The sequence below is a fragment of the Hyaena hyaena genome, unplaced genomic scaffold (genome assembly GCF_003009895.1).
Source record: "Hyaena hyaena isolate Hyena2069 unplaced genomic scaffold, ASM300989v1 scaffold_988, whole genome shotgun sequence".
NCBI lineage: Eukaryota > Metazoa > Chordata > Mammalia > Carnivora > Hyaenidae > Hyaena > Hyaena hyaena.
Genome location: NW_024081611.1, coordinates 203,291 through 222,533, shown reverse-complemented (window position 1 = coordinate 222,533; position 19,243 = coordinate 203,291). Strand labels below are relative to the sequence as shown.

Below are 19,243 nucleotides of genomic sequence, written 5' to 3'. Positions count from 1 at the left end.
ATCAGTTTGGGGGGAGATTTGTTTCACAGCAGTGAATAACCAGAACAGATCTTCCTGTCGCCTGAACCCTGTGCCAGGAAGGAAAGGAGAAAGCCCCCTCTGGGCCCTCCCCCTCCCTTGTGAGCGCCCCCCACCCCACTCACAGAGTACAGGTCGTCACTGCTCTCCTCCATGGGCAGCTTGTACTGGATGATTGCTTTGAGCGTCTCCCTCCTGGCCCGCGGAATCTGAAAGAGAGTTTCATGTGGGCTTCATGGCCCCAGGGAGACGAAGGGTGGGTGCCCGTCCCAGGCAGTGTCCCCTGGCGGCCCCAGCATCCCCTCTTTATCCTGCCCCACAGCTCTGTCCCCACTGAGTCCCAGCACTGCTGTGACCATGCTGGTCTCCGGCTGCTGAGTCCCCTGGGGTCGTATCAGCGGCGCCTGGTGCTTAAAGGCCTGCGAAGCCCATGGCCTCCCAGGCTCTGGACACACAGAGCTGTGGCTGTTGGTTGGTGAGCCTGCCCCTTGCGCCGTGCAGCCAGGATCCAGCTAACCTTCTAGCTGGACTTGGGCAAGAAAAATCCTCTGTGAAGGTGCCTGGGACCTGGAAAACCTGAGGACTTTCTACCAACACCTAGGGCTCGGGTTCAGGAGACCAGGCCTGCAGGGTCCTTGTGCCCTATTGATGCAGAGGAAGGGGTGTGTCCCTGTGACATGACAGAAGTCACTTCCAACGCCCAGTGTGGTAATTACAATCATGGCCAAGTCCCCCGCGTGGATTGAGAGAAAAGAGGACAGAAGCGCCGATGGCCGTCACACAGGAGGTGTCCGGAGAGCAAGGGAACAGACATCTGGAAAGCATGGTGTAGGCAGCGGCTGGGATGTTTGAGGAGTATGTAAAGTCTGGGATGGCTGCTGCAGGGGTGGAGGGAGAGGGTTGAGGGTGGAGGCAGGAAAGGAGGGGAGGGCCAGGCTGGCCACGTCTTGGAGGCGGTGGTGGTGGCGAGGAATTTGGAGTTCATTCTGAAGGAAGGAGGGAAGCACCGCAGAGCTGGAGGGCTGTAAGCCACGCGTATCGCCCAGAATCAAAGATTTCCAAGTGGAACTGAACATCCAGTTCAGGAGGAGCGTGTCAGAAGCCTGGCCTTGGATCTTGCATATGAAGGGCATGCGGTATTTTCTAATGGTGGAAAAACCCAAATTGTAAGCCCTACTCTTCAGCCACCCCAATGTTTCTTCTGCTGTGAACAGAAAACGGAATGACATGAGTATCAGAGACCACAGATGCATCACTTAAGAAAGTAATTTCAGGGTTGACTGGGTGGCTCAGTCGACTAAATGTCCTGCTTCTGTTCAGGTCATGATCTCACGGTCCATGAGTTCGAACCCCGTGTTGGGCTCTTGTGCCGACAGCTCAGAGCCTGGAGCTGCTTCCGATTCTGTGTCTCCCTCTCTCTCTGCCCCTCCCATGCTCATGCTCCTTTCTCTCTCTCAAAAATAAATAAACATTAAAAACTTTTTTTTAAAGTAAAGCAAGCATTTTCAGAAAGCTCAAGGCTAGACGGAGAAGTCTGTTCTCCCTGAAGCAGGTGAGGAATTAGGCATCCAGGAGGCTTGGCTGCAGGGTGGTCTGTTTGACCAAGTCCAGCTGGATTTCATGAGTCTGGAAAGTCTGCCCTAATTTCAGAGATGTTAAAATGTGGGTAAACGTGATGGGTGGTGATATATGGAGGGTGCCACCGACAGTAAGACCCATCTCTCAATTCAGAGACATTAAAAAGTAGAGAAGTGTGTAGTCCAGAAATACGGGGTTGATGCAGGCAGCCAGGGAGCCCTTGGGCTGAGTGGTGCATCTGGTCACCTAGGCTCACCCTGCTGAAGACTCCCTTCCCATAGGATCCTCCTGCCAAAAGGTGGGTCAGGGAAGTGCAGCTCATTCAAACACTAGTAACTGAGAAACTTTCTACAACATCCATACAAAGATACTACAAGGGGGAAAAAAGGGAGTGGGAGAGGAGCCAGATTTTGAACACAAAGAAAAGTCACCACAAAGCAAAGGGAAATTGCCACCCAGCATTCCAACATAAAAATTGAAACAAAGTAGATGCAGCTGGGAAGGAAGAACACAAAGCAAACATACAAGCACTGAGGGAAGAGAAAGCCACACCAGAAAGAGGTGAAACAGGAAGTGGTAGGACTTTGGAAAGAAATTGAAGAGAAAGACAAGCGTTTCAGAAATGATGACAGTTGTAAAAAATATAAGGGGTATAAGCCTCAAAATAATTACACTTCTAAAAGAAAATAAGCATCGGATGTACATAAACATAGTTTGAAAACAGAAGCTTAGTAGGAAATAAAAGTATGAATCAGAAACTAGGTTCCCTTGGCTTTACCCTGCTCCCCCTGGTTACACCAAAGTAGTCTTCGTGGACCCTCGAGGGGGCAGCCCCGCCACCCCACCTGTCATTTGCATCCACCTGGGAGCAACAGGACATGTAGTCAGAGCCCCAAGGTCCCCTTGGGCGAGTGGCAGACAGCGCTTGGGTCACGGTTTTACCGAAAGGATTTTCTGTAACTGTAGGTCATTCTCAACCAGCAGGATGTTCACTTTGGCGTGAGTGATGACGTACTGACAAGCATCCGCAGAGTTGGTGGAATAAATCCCAACACAGAGACCCCTGGGGAAAGAACACGTGTCTGTGGGTGTGTGCGTGCGTGTGTGTGCACACACCGCCCCCCCCCCCCGGCCTCAAAGTGAAAATGTTCTGGAAGGTGGGGGGAGGGAAGGGTCTATAGGCAAGTTCTGAGTCTGCAGCCTTGGTACCAGCCTAGCTCCCTTGAGTTAACCATGATGAGAATAACAAAAATGAGGGTAATGAAAACAGCAGCTCCTATAACCTCATTGTGATGGCAGATCACGGAGCCGTCGTGGTGCCTCGTTTTATGGATGAAGAAATGGAGACTCAGGGCGGTGAGGTCACTTGTTCAGGGTGGTTCCAAGGGAATAGATGCTAGAGGTGAGATTCGGACCCCTGCTCACCCATCCGTTCACTCTATTTTACTGCCTTTTGTTCTTGTTTTTGACCATCCTGGTTTTTTGGGTTTTGGGTTTTTTTTTTTTTTTTTTTTACAAATAGTTTATTGTCAAGTTGGTTTCCATATAACACCCAGTGCTCATCCCCACAAGTGCCCTCCTTGACCATCCTGTTTTTTAAAATGTACGTTTCCCGGGGGCGCCTGGGTAGCTCAGTCGGTTAAGCGTCCAACTTTGGCTTGGCTCAGGTCATGATCTCACGGTTCGTGGTTTTGAGCCCCGCGTCAGGCTCTGTGCTGACAGCTCAGGGCCTGGAGCCTGCTTCAGATTCTGTGTCTCCCTCCCCCCACCCCCCCACTAGCGCTCACTCTCTCTCTCTCTGAAAAATAAACATTAAAAATTTATTACTCAGTTATAGAAGCGCCTTATGTACCCAAGATGCTAGTCCTTTGTCACGTTGGTTGGTGTGTCTGTCTTGCCTGCTAACCTGGGGTTGCACCTGAAATTCCCAGTCACCTCTCGGTCAGAGCGAGCCCTCATTCAGAGTCAACCACACCCGTTGGTGACGTGTCTTACCCTGCTAAGATGGCTCCAAGAGAAGCAATAAACCACTCGACAGAGTTAAACCCCAGGATGCCAACTCCGTGGAAACGCTGCAGGCCCAGCTGGGAAGGCAAAAAACAGACAAACAGACACAAAACACAAAGACCTTTTGTTTCCAAGTGGGACCTGCTCCCTGGGATGTGCGAGAGCAGACTCCACAGCCCACGTGGCCACAGTGGGGAAGCCAGGGCTGAGCCTAGAATCTGGGGTGTGAGCTTTTTGTGACTCTCGAGAGGCTGGTTTGCCTCCCTCTCTATAAGGCCCCGTTTATTTATTCTTGTTTGTGTAGAATTTATTTTTTATTATGGTAAGTCATATATAGCGCGAATGTACATCCTAACCAAGTGTTAGTGCTCAGCTCAGGGCGTCAAGCACACCCACGCTGTCGTGCAGCCACCCCCCCATCCATCTCCATCTCCCCAGACTGAGACTCTGTCCCCATGAAACAGACTCCCCGCCCCCTGCCCCACCCTCGGCTCCCACCATCTACTCTCTGTCTCTGTGAATGGGACACCTCGGGGACCCCCTGTGAGTGGGGTCACACAGGACGTGTCCTCTGTGTCCGGCTTCTGTCACTGCGCACAGTGTCCTCCAGGTCCGTCCACATGAAGTGGCAGGTGGCAGAATGTCCTTCCATTTTTAGACTGAACAATAATTTATAGATGGACCGCATTGTATCTTATCCATTCACCCGCCAGCGGACACTTGATTGCCTCCACGTTTTGGCTGTTGTGAGCATTGTGTTCAGATATCTACTTGAGCTCTTGCTTGAATTCTTTTGGGAATTGTTCGGTCGAATGTAAGTCCAGGTTTAATTTTTTGAGGAACCACCCCACTGTCGTCTGTAAGGGCTGCTCCGTTGTATGTTCCCACCAGCCCTGCGCGAGGATGCTGCATTCTCCACATCCTCACTGACACCTGTTACTTTGTTCTTTTTTTTTTTAATAGCCGTCTTAATGGGTGTGAATTTATTTTTATTTGTAATGACAAAAGTACTCAGAATGATAGCCTGTGGTGGTGATAAGTTGCACTTTTAAAAGTGTAACCTTGATCTGAGTGGGCTTGAGGATGAGCTAGGAAACCTCTCCCTCCTTGAGGGGGGCCCAGGTTTGTCACACCCCAGATTTTAGGCTCAGCACTGGCTTTTCCCAGTGGGACTCCATGGAGTTTTTGGAAAGCTAACTTCGTTTTATTTACTTACTTATTTTTTTTTCTTAAATAGTTTATTGTCAAGTTGGTTTCCATATAACACCCAGTGCTCATCCCCACAAGTGCCCTCCTCCATGCCCATCACCCCCCTTTCTGTCCCCCCCACCCCCATCAGTCCTCAGTTTGTTCTCAGTATTCAAGAGTCTCTCATGGTTTGCCTCTCTCCCTCTTCTCAACTATTTTTCCCCTTCTTCTCCCCCATGGTCCTCTGTTAACTTCCTCCTAACCCTCCTATATGTGCAAACATATGGTATCTGTCCTCTGCCTGACTTATTTCGCTCAGCATAACACCCTCAAGGTCCATCCATGTTGCTACACATGGCCAGAATTCATTCTTTCTCATTGCCATGTAGTATTCCATTGTATAATATACCACATCTTCTTGGTCCATTTGTCAGTTGATGGATGCTTAGGTTCTTTCCATGTTTTGGCTATTTACTTACTTATTTTTAATCTTTATTTCTGAGAGAGAGGGAGAGACAGAGTGCAAGCAGAGGAGGGGCAGAGGGAGAAGGAGACACAGAATTCAAAGCAGGATCCAGGCTCTGAGCTGTCAGCACAGAGCTCAATGTGGGGCTTGAACCCATGAACCGTGAGATCATGACCGGAGCCGATGCATGACTGAGCCGCCTATTGTGGGTTCTTTTAGTCATATAAGCCCAAGACTGGCAATGACCCACTGTTCTGGGGGAAATTGTAAGCATTTGAAAAGCGTTTGCCTGCTAATGCTTCAGAACATGACACCAGGGCACCTGGGTGGCTCAGTCGGTTGAGCGTCTGACTTCGGCTCAGGTCATGATCTCACGGTTCGTGGGTTCGAGCCCCACATCGGGTTCTATGCTGACAGCTCAGAGCCTGGAGCCTGCTTCAGATTCTGTGTCTGCCTCTGTCTCTGACCCTCCCCTGCTCATGCGGTCTCTCTCAGAAATAAATAAAAAACATTAAAATGTTTTTTTAAATTAAAAAAAACACGATGCCAAGTCTTTCTGCTTAATAACATACAGGCTCTTCTCGGTAGGTAGAGAGTCTCTATTAACGTGTAGATAACTGATTTACTTCTTATCAGATCCCTGAGGATTAGGAGAGAAGGGATCTTTGAACCCCAGATCTAAGGGCACAGCTAAAGAGGCTCATCTTTCAGGAGAGGGGAGCTGACACAGCACTGCCATGAGGCAGCCAGTATAAGCTCAGTGCTAGCAGATGGTTCTCAGTGGTGGCCTCTCATAGTTGCTCAGTGAGAGCACATGGGTATCGGAGGAGGGGTGAGGGGAACCCAGATATGGGTTCAGATGTGATAGCAGTTCCTATAAATCAAAATTGCCAGGCGTTCCCTTTTACGAAGGAGATACCTATCGAATTCATTATCTGTTGGGGCACACATCTCCACAAACTTAGCAACTTCAAACAACACATATTTATTATCTCAGCATCCATAGCTCAGGAATCTGGGCGCAGCTTAAGTGGGTCCTCTGCCAAGGATCTCCTTGACTAAGGCATCGGGGTTGGGGAGGACTGCGGTGTCTCCTCGGAAGCTTGAGAATCATCTTCCACACTTGTACATTGTTTGCAATACTCATCTCCTTGGGGTTAAATGACTGAGATCCTGTTTTCTCACTAGCTGGCAGCTGGGGACTGCTCTCCCAGAGGTCTGCCATACCCTGCCACATGGCCCTGTCTACAACATGGCACTTTGCTTCCTCAAAGCCAGCGGAAGATCTTTCTTTTGATGGTTTTCCTGATTAGGTCAGACCCACCCAGAACATTTATCTTTCTGATGAACTCAAATCCAACGGATCAGGGAACCTAATTCCATTTGTAAAATCTTTTCACCTTTGCCAGCGCAAGAGGAAAATCTCATCATAGTCACAAGCTTTGTCCATACTCAAGGGGAGGAGTCTGTCTGTACATACGAGGGGTTGGGAATCTTGGGGGGGGTTGTAGAATTCTGCCTAACATGCCTATCAAAGTAGCCAATGTGAACATTTTTTTATAATGTGATGTTGGCAAGAATAACAGGTAAGCAGATTGTCTCACACCCTCTGAGTGGGCACACAGAGGTACTATCGCTAGAAGGATAGTATAAAGAAGCTTTTCTGTGCCTCTATATGTGGTGGCAAAGCATGGAGACACTGTGAACACCCACCAGTAGGGGACTGGTTATGCCAATATCGTTTCATACATATTTGCATACTTTGTTGAAAGAGTATGGGTTTATTTTGGGGGGGTGGGTAGTGAATCAACATAGAAGGATCTGAGAGTGTGGCAGCCATCCTCCAAGATGGTCTCCTCCTGGGGTTCGTGTTCTTGTATAATCCCCTCCCACATTGTATCAGCGCTGGTCTGTGTGACCAGTAGGGTGTGGAAGAAGGGATTGTGTGTCACTACTGAGATCAGGTTATGGAAGATATCACGGTTCCCATCTTGTTCACGCTTTTTCAGATCACTCACTCTGGAGGAATCTGGTTCCCATAATCAGGGGACACCCAAGCAACCCCATGGAGAAGGCCAGGGAGCAAGGAACCGAGGCTCCCTGCCAATGGCCAGCCATGTAAGTGACCTTACAAGTGGCCCTTCCAGCCCCAGGTCTAGCCTTTAGATGGCAGCTTGACTACAACTATGAGAGACTCCGAAACTCAATTTGGGGGTAATTTGTTACGCAGCAGTAGCTAATACGTAGAGATTAAAAAAAAACAAAAACAAGATTCAGAATCATGCCCACAGTAGGCACCTGTGTATGTAAAAATTTGCATGTAGAGAAATTTTATGATATACACATATAATTTATTCCCCAGAAGGATTTATAGAAAGCAGCAATGGTGGCTGTGTCCATAAGGGATGAGTCAGGGATTAAAGGGAAAATTCTCCCTCATTAACCTTCCTATCTTGTGATGCCACATGCATTCTATACCATGTGTATGTATATGTAGAATGAATGACTGACTGAATGATGAATGAATGAATGAATCAGTGAATTTACCTTGATCAAGGCTCTCGCAGCCTTCCGACAGGCCTCGTAGTACTGGTTGAAATTCAGAGTTTCCCACTGTTCACTGTTCTTTGTTGCGAGGGCTGGGTAAGCCCCAAATCGGCTGACTGACTCCCGAAAAAATTCAGGGATGGTCATTGGAGTCTCATGGCCTGCCCCGTGCTTCGATAGCCTCAGAAGGACTTCTCCATCCTGATGAATGGTCCACAGCCCGGGGGTAGCTGCAAACAGTCACCAAGATTGGGTGGCAGATGATTTTATTAGTTTAATAATTTCAGGGATGAGTATCCTTTTCAGACCTGAAGTACTGAGCGTTGAATTAACCCCAGTCCTCAGGTGAAGTCACATGGCCAATGCCAGTCCGTTCATGCTCACTTTCTTATGTTTCCTTCCCCCTCTCAACACTTGATTATGAAAAATGTCAGGCGTACACGAAAGGTGACAGGACTGTAGAGCCAACGCCCTCTTACTCACCACGTGGGCTCCACAACCGCCAGCATTTACCATATTTGCTTTGTCCCACATCTCTGTCCGGCCACTGCTCTGTATCCACCCATCACTCTGTCTTATTTCTGATGCATTTCAGAGCAAGCTGCAGCCGTCCGTCCATTTCACCCTCAAACCTTTTTAACATGTGAATCGTTAACTAGAGTACCATGTTATTTGTGGATTTTTTTTAAGGTAAAATTTACGTGCAGTAGACTATGTAGGCTTTGGTCAGGGGAGCGTGAGAAGTGGCCGTTGTGTGTTACCCCAGGAGGAAGGTGTAGGAGGCAGTGGTGGCTCACCAGACCCCATGCTCCTGCCACCAAAAAATGCTGGAAACTCACGTCAGGGAGGGGCCATAGTGCCAGACCCATCACGCCGGCCAGAAACAAGTATGTGTTGTGTTAAGCATGTGTTGGGGTTTGGGGGTCAGATGTCACAGCAGCCTCCCCCAGACCACCCTGACACCAACGCTTGTGTGCAGCTACCAAAGGGGCTGACCCCACACCAGTTTGTTTCCCTTTGTCCTGCACCCCCAAGGGGATGAAGTGGTTGAGCACTAGAAAGAAGAGAAGAAGGTTTTCTCTGGAGAGGGTTGGTATGCAATGTGTTGTTCATCACCCCCTAGCCGGGGGAGAGAAGATTCTAGAAACACTCTCGGAGAACTGGGTGTATGACTCGACTTTATTCCACTGAAACTCATCTACTGGAGGGGTGGTAGCCGAGGGTGGCAGCGTGGACAGCGGGGCTGGGAGAAGACTGCACGTCCACCTGCTGCGGGACACGGTCTTTCCCTGGACGGACATTGGGCCCCGGGGACGGCCTCCTGAAGGCTTTGGGCTGGAAGCCAGCAGAAGGAGCCTGGAGATACGTGCTCAGAGGCGGACGCCGAGAAAAGAGCATGAGCTGCGTATCAGTCAGTGGGGCCACCGTGACGAAGTGCCCCAGACTGAGCGGCTGGAACAACAGACATTTGTTCTCTCTGTTCTGGAGATAAATACGAGACCAGCGTGTGGGCGCAGTTGGCTCCTTCCGAGGCAGTGATGGAGAACCCGTTCTGTGCCTCTCTCCTAGTTTCTGACCACTCGCTGGCAGTTTCGGGAGTTCTTGGCTTACATGGGCATCACCCCAGTCTCTGCCCTCAGCGTTCTGCCTGTGCATGTCTGTGCCCAACTCATCTGTTTTCATACAGACACTGGTCATACTGGGTTAGGATCCACGCAGATGACCTTGACCTCATGTTAACTGATTACATCTGCAATGACCCTGTTTCCAAACAAGTCACATTCTATGCTGTTGCGTGTTAGGATTGCAACACAAGAATTTTGGGGTGTATCTTAGTTCATTTGACTGCTATAGCAAAATATGATACACTGGGTATCGTATAAACAACAGGCATTTATTTTTCATGGTTCTGGAAGGCAGGAAGTCAAAGATCAAGGCGCTTGCAGACTCTGCCTGGTGAGAACCTGCTTTCTGGTTCATAGCGTCTTCTCACTGTGTGCTCACCGGGCAGGAGGGGTAAGGGAGCTCTCTGGCGCCCCTCTTGTTAGGGCACTGATGGGGTTAGTGTGGGCTTCACCCTCATGACCTGATTCTCTCTCAAAGGCCTCACCTCCTAATGCAATCATATTGGGGTCAATTTTCAACATACGAGTTTTCTATAGAGGGACACAAATATTCAGACCATAACGGGGACACAGTTCAACCCATGACAGCCTACATCAAGGGCAGGCTAGTTCACAGAGACCCCCCCTCACACCACCCACCCACAAGGAGAAGTAGTAGTAGGAGGCACAGCCGCTTACAGTGGGCACAGGGGACCGTCGCCAAGAACGTGAGAGAACAGCTCGTCAGGCCTCCCCACCCCCCACCCCCCAGTGCCCCAGGCATCCAGGCAAGGGGGAAGCTTTAAATAGGACAGAATTGTGGAGAGGTGTCACCTGGATACTGGCTGGGGATATTTTAATGACTGTTGGGTTGAATGGTGTTCTCTCCAGATTCATGTACAGAATCTCAGAATATGACCTGATTTGGAAATAGGGCCTGGCAGGTAGAATCACTTGAGGATCCCAAGATGAAGTCATCCTGGATGAAGGGTTGTCCCTAATCCAGTGGCTGGTATCCTTGTAAGAAGAGGAGGTGACAGAGACATACAGAGAAGGCCATGTAACGACAGAGGCGGAGATTGCAGTAAGGGATGCCTGGGATTGCCAGCAGCCACCAGAAGCCCCGAGAGCCTGGGACAGACTCTCCATCACGGCCTCCAGCAAGAGCCAACCCAGCTGACGACTTGATCTCAGACTTCCAGCCTCTAGGACCACGACAGAATGAGTTTCTGTTTCCAGCCACCCGGTCTGGGGTACTGTGGTGCGGCAGCCCTCGGGAATGTGACACGGTGACCAGAACGGAATTTTGAAGATTATTATCATTTGAGAATGACTGTCAAAGCTGTCATTCATGCCAACATTCTGTGCACTTGGGAGAGAGCAGCTGTGAAAGATAACGAAGGCGCTTTATCTCATGATGCTCCCTGAGCCTCGTTCCAGCAGTGAGGTGGCTACTACAGAGTGATAAGTCATTACCACATACCTCCACTTTGTGTAGTTAGTATATAGAGACACACGAATGTTGATATACATTCCATGATCACAGTGTATCTGTATGGTATTCTATATATGTCTGCACCATATAAATATTCTTACATCTGCATCATGTATACGTATATATACACAATTACATCTGCACTGTATTGTATCTGCTCTCTATAATTATACCTGTACTATATTATTACATCTATACTATAATATTACTACATCTGCACGATATAGACACAATTGCATCTGTGCTATTATACTATATATATATATATATATATATATATATATATATATACAATTCTATACAGGTGTATTGTATCTGCACTATGTATATTATTATGTCTGCACTATATACAATTATATATAAGTATGTCATATATATAATTACTTAATGCTTTTTATTTATATAAATAATATAAATATATATTTATACTTTTTTATTTATATAAATAACATAAATAAATATACAATATGTAACTATATATTTAAATATATATGCACTACATACATAACTATAAAATTATATCTGCACTATATGTATAATTATATATAAGTATATTATACATATAAATAAATATATAATTGTATATATTTAAATATATGTAATTATATCTGTACTATATATATGATTATACAAATTATATATAAATACATACATAAATATGTAATTATATACTTTTACATACATATGTGTCATTACAGCTGCACTGTGTACATGTGGTTCCCGGGTACTGCGCCCCCATGGCTCGCTGTCCTAACAGAGGTGTTACTATCAATGCTCTGTGGCACAAATGACACAAAAGCCGGCCACTCACTCAGTGTCGTCGCAGGGCTGGTGGGGCTCTGCCCGACTGCAGCGGTCCTGCAGCCAGCAGGCTGTAGGTAGCAGGTGTAGGTAGCAGTAACCCAGCCCCCACCCCCCGTTTCAGGCACCTCAGCCAAGGCTAGGGGCCCAGGCAGGCGTCATCTGTGTCCTAACCCTCCAGGCCCCAGGCCCCTTTCTCAAAAGGCTTGGCTGAGTCGGTGAACCTTTCTTTCCCATGAGCACTCTCGCACGGCATACCTTTTGTTTTATTCCTGTCCAGTCCAGGGTCCTTAGTCTCCTCTTCGTGAGCCATTGAGAGTTTAGCCCTTCTAGGTCCAGAAAAACCATTCTTCACAGCCTGCAGGGCACAGAGCGGGGACTTAGCAGGACTGGCAAAGGGCTACAGGTCTGAGGCCAACTTCATTCACCGGTCATGTCTGCGTAGAGTCCTGGGGATAGATTAGTCATGTCTGTCCTGGGCCTAGATGGGGAGGAGAGCCGTCTGTGTGCCAGATCCTAGAGCAGTGGTAAGCCCAGAGGGCATTCAATCTGTGAGTTTCCAGAAGAGTCTCTTAAATGCTTAGAATATTGGGACCGAGTCTATATGCGGTGTGTGGGTCAGAAAACATTGTGAACCTGCCCACGGGAAAGAAGCTTACCGGAGAGTTCTTTTCTGGTGGGTTGCCAGATAGTACAACATGAAAGCCTAAAGGATGTAAAGGAGAAATGGTAAACCTTGCTACATAAGAAGTTTTTCACTTCCCACATGGCAGAAGAATGCCATAAATAGTCAAAAGATCAACAACAGAGAAATTAGGGATAACGTGTCTAATGGATAAAGGCCTGATTTCCTTTAAATGTGAAGAGCTCCAATGGACCAGTAAGAAAAAAATCCAAGCCCCAATGGGAAGATAGGCAAAGGGCATAAATAGAAAGTTCCCTGAGAACAAATTTTACAATGACATTTTGGGTCCCAAGAGAAATGCAATAGAAAATATTAAGATGGGATTCTCACCTGTCAGATTGAGATCAAAAGGGGTTGAAAAGTATAGTAGCAAGGATGTGGAAACACAGACACTCTCATACATTGTAAGACTGATGCCACCCCCTTGGAAGATACTGGTCAGTGGTCAGACTCGAGGTCACACGGTCACATCCTCGGAGGACCGTGCACGTTCATTAACTGGACTGTCGTTTGAAGCCTTTTGTGTATGATGCAGTCAACCACCGTCCTTTAACCTTGAGTGATTTTCAGTATGTTCATCCTTAAATCTATTAACTAACATTCTTTTAAACATTTACTTAACAGAAATTAATTATTATTTTCCTGAACTAAATTATGTTCCCCAAAATTCATATGTTGAAATCCTAACCCTCCAGTGTGATGGTGTTTGGAGATGGAACCTTCAGGGAGGTAATTCAGGTTAGATGAAGTCCTAAGAGTGGGGCCCTGATCCAAAAGGTAATGCCAAGCCACCCATTCTGCCATATTCTCTTAGGGCAGCCAAAGCAGGCTAATACAGTTTGAAAAATATTTAGAAGATATGAAAATATTAAATGTTATTTAATGAACTTTGGAATTTAACAAATCAAAGTTTCCCAAACGTTTGAACATTGGCCACACACGTTTCCTTAATCAGAATCCCCTAAGCATGTAATTAAAGTCACAAATCCAATGTGCCATTTTGGTCCCATCAAAGACATCTGCAGACTTCATCAACTGTCCCCTTGGAGGCCAGAATTGCTGGCTGGCATTGATTGAAAATGATGTGCCGGCGGTTTCCATGAAAGAAAATTGTATTATCTTGTTCATGACAGACATTATACTTGATGCAAGAATCAAGCTGTTCTACCCTCTAGATCTGCAGTTAACATTCTACAAGGTCCAGGGACACAACAGACAAGAACCTGATGATACGTGGTCTGGCAAATGTAGCCCCGCAGCCTGCACACAGTTCTACACTAGCAGACACTGGCTTTGTATTCCATGAAAACAGGGAGCTAAAAAGGCACATTATAACATGAGCTTAAGTGAGTCTCTGTGGCATTCACACACACGGAGTACATCAGTCAGTGGGACAAAGCAAATAGCCAAACACGATCTGGATGAAGCTGTGAACATCCATGTAAAGACAATCATAAAGTGTGCCACAAAAGAAGAAACCAGGAGGTCCAAGGCCCTCCTGGAGTGAGGGTCTGGCCCAGAACCTTGGGGTCACCCTTGATCCACACTTGACTTCCTACCCCTTTGCCTCCATTGCTCTTTCCCTCGTTCTATTCATTCCATCATTCTGTTCCTTCCTTCCATCCATCCATCCATCCATCTTCCCTTCCTTCTTTCCATCCACTCATCCATTCATCCCTCTACCCATTGCCTAACCACCTTCCCTCCCTCCCTTGCCTCCTTTGTCTCTCCCACCTCTCTTTCCTCCCTTCTCTGTTTCCCTTCTCCCTTCCTTGCTTCTGTCTCCTTCTGCTGTCTACCCTCCCTCCCTCCCTCCCTTTCCCCCTGCCCAATTTCCCCCCCTTATCCCTCTCCTTCCCCCACATCTGGCCCACTGGCCGACTCCATCACCTCAGTCTTGCAAGTAGGTCCCCACATGCCTGCACATTCTGTCCCTTATGCTCAAAACACTGTTCTCCCTAATCTTCATCTACCAGTCTCTCCCCAAACTTAGCCTCTGCTTATGAGTCTTTTCTTCAGGGGAACATCCTCTATTATATCAGGCTGGGCTAGACCCTACACCCTCTTATTCCACCCTTTCTTTCCCTGTATTGCATAATCTAGCTTTGTAATTAGGTGTGTGTGTGTGTGTGTGTGTGTGTGTGTGTGTGTGTGTGGCTATCTTGTGGATCATTATATCCCTCACACATAACACAGTGCCTGACACACGAAAGGGGTCTGCTCAACATTAGGCAAATGAGTATGTATCTAAATATACTGATTTAGTAGACCTGTGGTTCTCAACCAGGGGCCATTCTGGGCCCCTGGGGAAAGTTGGCAGTACCTGAAGACATTTTGGTAGTCACAAGTAGGGGTGCTACTGGCGTCCAGTGGGCAGGGGCCAAAGATGCTGCTCAGTGCCCTGCAATGCCCAGGATAGCCCCTCACAGCTATCTGACCCCAAAGGTCAACAGTGCCAACACTGAGAAACCCTGGATGAGACAAGGCAGTTGCAAGGTGCAGATGGCAAGCAGAATTAGAGTGTTTTCTATATACAGAAGTAATATGGGAGCCATACCCACAGTCATTTCCTCGTGCTTCTGGGCTGAGAGGGTCCTGGTATAACCAGCAGTCCAGTTAAGACCAAGACTCTGTTTAATACAAAACAGCAACTGTAATCACAGAAAGTAACAGATGGGTCTTTCCTATGCACCAAGTACTGTTGCGAAGGTTTACACATTAACTCATTTAATCTTCACAATAATCCTGGAGGGTAGGTACTATTATTTACTGTTATTCCCATTTTACAAATGAACCTAGAACACAGCAAGGCTAGTTTGCCTGTGTCACAGCACAATTTTTTCTTTTTCATTGTGGGAGCACTCATTCACTCGTGAGTAGCTGGTGCATTGAGATGGGTAGGATTCTTCAATCAAGCTAAGGTCAAATCCAGCTACGTGTTAAAAGAATTTTGAGCCAGTGAAGAATGTCTATTTATTAAAACATCAGAAAACAGGAAGTCAAGACAAGTCACTGACTGGGATAAGATATTTGCTTGGCTCATACCCCAAGAAAGAATTCATATCCGTAACATGAAAAAAGCTCTTTTGGATTTAGAAAAAAAAAAGTATAGGTAAATATTCCAATAGGAGATGGGCGAAAACATGAACAAGAAGTTCACAGAACAGAAAACACGAATGGGCTGTAAACGCAGGACAAGGTAGTTAGGGAAATGAACATTAAAGCCACAATGAGGTATCCTTTCATTCCTAGTAGATACAAAAATGCATCCAAATGCTGGAGAGGAAGGAGAATGGGAGCTCTCCTCCACTGCCGGTGGAAGCTAAAGATGGCATGCCCACTTGGCAAAGCCCTGGTGTTAACCATTAAAAATGAACATGTACATATCCCTGATTTGGTATTTTCACTCCTGGGTATATGTACTCAAGAGAAACTCTTGCACATCTGCCCCAGGAGACATGAACAAGAGTGTTCACAGCAGCAGTGTCCATAAGAACCCCACACTGGAAAAATCCAAATGTCCATCAACAGGAGAATGAACATATCGATTACGTTACACTATGCAGTGAAGAAAAATGCAGGAACAAACGCACAAACTTGGATGCATTTTCCAGCCATGATGCTGATAAAGAAGCAGGTTACAGTATGATTCTATTTATATAAAGTTCACAAACAGACAACATTGACTAGTACTTGCTTAGGTGGTAAAACTGAGGGAAAGTTCTGTAGGCAATTCAGGATAGTGGTTACTGCTTTCAGGAGAGGGAGGAACATAGCAAAAGGTAGAACACACAGAGGACTTTCAAGTTACTCGTAACATTTTATTCCATAAAGTGAAGTCGGTATACAGACATTTAGTGCTATTCATTAAGTTTTCAGGTATGTTTTTCATGTTATTTATATGCTAGATGTTTCACAATTTTAAAAGGCCACACAGGGTTTATTGTAACTGCAAAAATTATTCAACATTAAACATCTCTCAACATGAGTTGCTGCATTTAAGGGACAAAGGGTGGAAAAACATGATCTCCTCAAGATAGAATTTGATGAAATCTATTTTTTATGTAAATCTTTAGCAAATAAGAAATGGAAGACATTTCCTTAACTTGGTAAAGAACATATAGCAGAAACATGCAATAAATATTATACTTAATAATAGCAATGAAAGCACTGCAAGAATTTCTAAGAAGTAAGGAATAAAACAAAGATGTCAGTTGTCACTGCTGCTATTCTGCATTGATCTGGAGGTTCTTAGCCAATGCTATAAGATAAGAAAAATAAATGAAGGGAATACAGATTAGGAACAGACAACATTGTCATTTTGCACCTGATAATGCATGACTACCAGACTATCCAATAAAATAAAAAAATAGCTGAAAACCTATTAGAAATAAAAATTTCTATAAAGTTATCAGTATTCAAAGATCAATAGCTTTTTTTGTACACCAGCAGCAGTCAATGAGAAAATGCAACACAGAAAAAGATACTGAGGGTCTAGCTCAAGATCAAAATGTGTGCCTGTGGTAAGACTAAGTCCTAATGAAATACGCTGCTGAATGACAACCAGATACTGAATCCCAAAGGACCCCCACATGCCCCTCTCCCATATCACTGTCACCTGCCACTTGTCATGAGTCCTGGCCATCACATGTCTTTGGTTGCTGAAATATCTGGGCACTCAAAGTGTTTTCCTCTTCCACAAAGATGATAAGCAAGTTGCCCCTTCTGGAAATCCAGGCATGTGTGGCGCCTTCCCAGCTCTCGTCACTGTCTGGGTCCAGCCAGGATGGTTGTGGTGACGAGAAGCAGGAAGGTGGTCAGTATTCCTCTCCAAGAGCCTGCTACCTCATTCAACCTTCTGGAATCTTCCATCCCAGCCACCTCTTGTGACATCACTGGCTGTCCCTGCCCCCCACCCCCACCCCTGGAGAAAACTGCTTCTGGGACAGGAGGATTGCTATTCTCTTTTCACTCATTGGTTCACGCGTGCATGTGTGCAGCTACCTCATTTCTGCGGTGGAATTTGTGGAATTGATACGGGGCCACAACATTTACTTTGTACATTGTGTTAGAATCTGGGGACACAAAGAGGAGCAAAACCAGATGAAACCTGTTCAGGAAGACAGTCGGAAAACCTGGAATCATGCAAACAAATTTGACTTAACAATAATGCAGAGAGACCCACAGTATGTCAAGTGGGTTTGATGAGGAACCTGACATGGGGAGGTCAGGAGAGGTTCTCCGAGTGGAGACAGAAAGGATTTCACCACTTTCTATTACGCTGCCCTACGTTATAGATCTTCAGACAGCCTCCCCTTCTCTCTGTCTGGTTTGCTCATTGCTGCATCTCTGGCAGGGCACACACAGCAGGTGCTCAGTACATTAATATTTATCAACCAAATATTTCTTTCCTGCCAAGAGGAAGGGACAGGCAGCGTTCCATTGTCTCTGGAGCCTTCTGGGTGGTTCGGCTCCGCAGCTGACCAGTGTTCACAGAGTACAGAGGCAGCTGTGGCTGGGAGAGCCAGTGCCCACCAATATCCACTTGGCTGCATCTTTTCTAGATCCGTCACCTAAAGACTGTGATTCCCAAGTCCCTTGTTGCTGCATGTGGTCGTCTGGCTAAATCCTCACCCATGGTAGGTGGACAGAAGTGATGGAGGCCACTTTGAGGTCATGCCTTTAATGGACGGGAGATGGCATTCATGAATAGGCAAATTCGCAGGGCCAGAAAGTAGACTAGAGGTTGCAAGGGGCTGGGGACAGGAGAGATGTGGAATGACTGCTAATAGGCATAGAGTCTCCCCCTGGGGTGATGGGAATGTCTGGAACTAGAGCTGATGGCTGCGTAACATTGTGAATGTACCGAATGCCACTGGGAGGCCCACTTTAAACTGGTTAACGGGGGGCGCCTGGGGGGCTTAGTCGGTTGAGCGTCTGACTTCAGCTCAGGTCATGATCTCACGGTTGGTGGGTTCGAGCCCCGCGTCGGGCTCTGTGCTGACAGCTCAGAGCCTGGAGCCTGCTTCAGATTCTGTGTCTCCCTCTCTCTCTGCCCCTCCCCTACTTGCACTCTGTCTCCCTCTCCCTAAAAAATAAACATTTAAAATTTTTAAAATTAAATTTAAAAAATAAACTAGTTAATGGTTCATCTAATGTGAATTTTTCCTCAATTAAAAATTTTTAAAAATGTTTGTTTTTGAGAGAGAGAGAGAGCAAGAGAGTGAGCGCACAAGTGGGGGAGGGGCAGGGAGAGAGAGGGAGACACAGGATCCGAAGCAGGCTCGAACCCATATGGGGCTCAGACCCACAAACCGTGAGATCATGATCTGAGCCAAAGTTGGATGCTTAACCAACTGAGCCACCCAGGTGCCCCCCTCAATCAAAAATTCTTTAAATAAATAGGCTATTCTGACCCCGTGGCATTATTTAATACTCAGAATGCACTCCATCAGAGCAATGAAAAGTCAGAGAGGCCACGCTACTTGGCTGAGGTCACACAGGAAGCAAGTGGCAGAAGGGCCTCTTAACTCAGCTCTGTCCCAGCTCTTCACAGAACATCCGCACTCTCAGGGGGTCTTTGAGTTGTGGTCCCCAGACCTGAGTAGTGCTTAATACCGCCTGGCAGCTGCACTCGGTAGAACTGTCCCTAACTCTACCGATGGGAAAACAGAGAGGCTAGGTAATTTGCCCCGGGGCACACAGCTTATCCGAGGCCGGGTGTTAGAGACTGCCAGTTCTAGACTCACTTCTCTGAGCTTCACTGTGTCCTGCTGACATGGGAATTCTTCCTACAGTGCGTCCTGTAGACAATTAGTGAGGACCTGACCCTGCACGCGCACAGCGCACAGCCC

At 46.8% G+C, this 19,243-nt stretch overlaps 1 protein-coding gene across 1 annotated transcript in view; it reads right to left on the bottom strand.

Annotated features, from left to right (window-relative positions):
- ACSBG2 (acyl-CoA synthetase bubblegum family member 2) overlaps window positions 1–17,222 on the bottom strand; it is a 34,385-nt gene extending 17,163 nt beyond the window's left edge. Inside the window, 8 exon segments of the mRNA XM_039221342.1 lie at window positions 144–227; window positions 2,539–2,659; window positions 3,592–3,680; window positions 7,805–8,034; window positions 11,963–12,062; window positions 12,364–12,410; window positions 14,947–15,019; window positions 17,008–17,222. Coding sequence (XP_039077273.1) covers window positions 144–227; window positions 2,539–2,659; window positions 3,592–3,680; window positions 7,805–8,034; window positions 11,963–12,062; window positions 12,364–12,410; window positions 14,947–15,019; window positions 17,008–17,034 — 771 coding nt within the window. The 5' untranslated portion in view covers window positions 17,035–17,222.
- Between the last annotated feature and the right edge of the window lie 2,021 nt (window positions 17,223–19,243).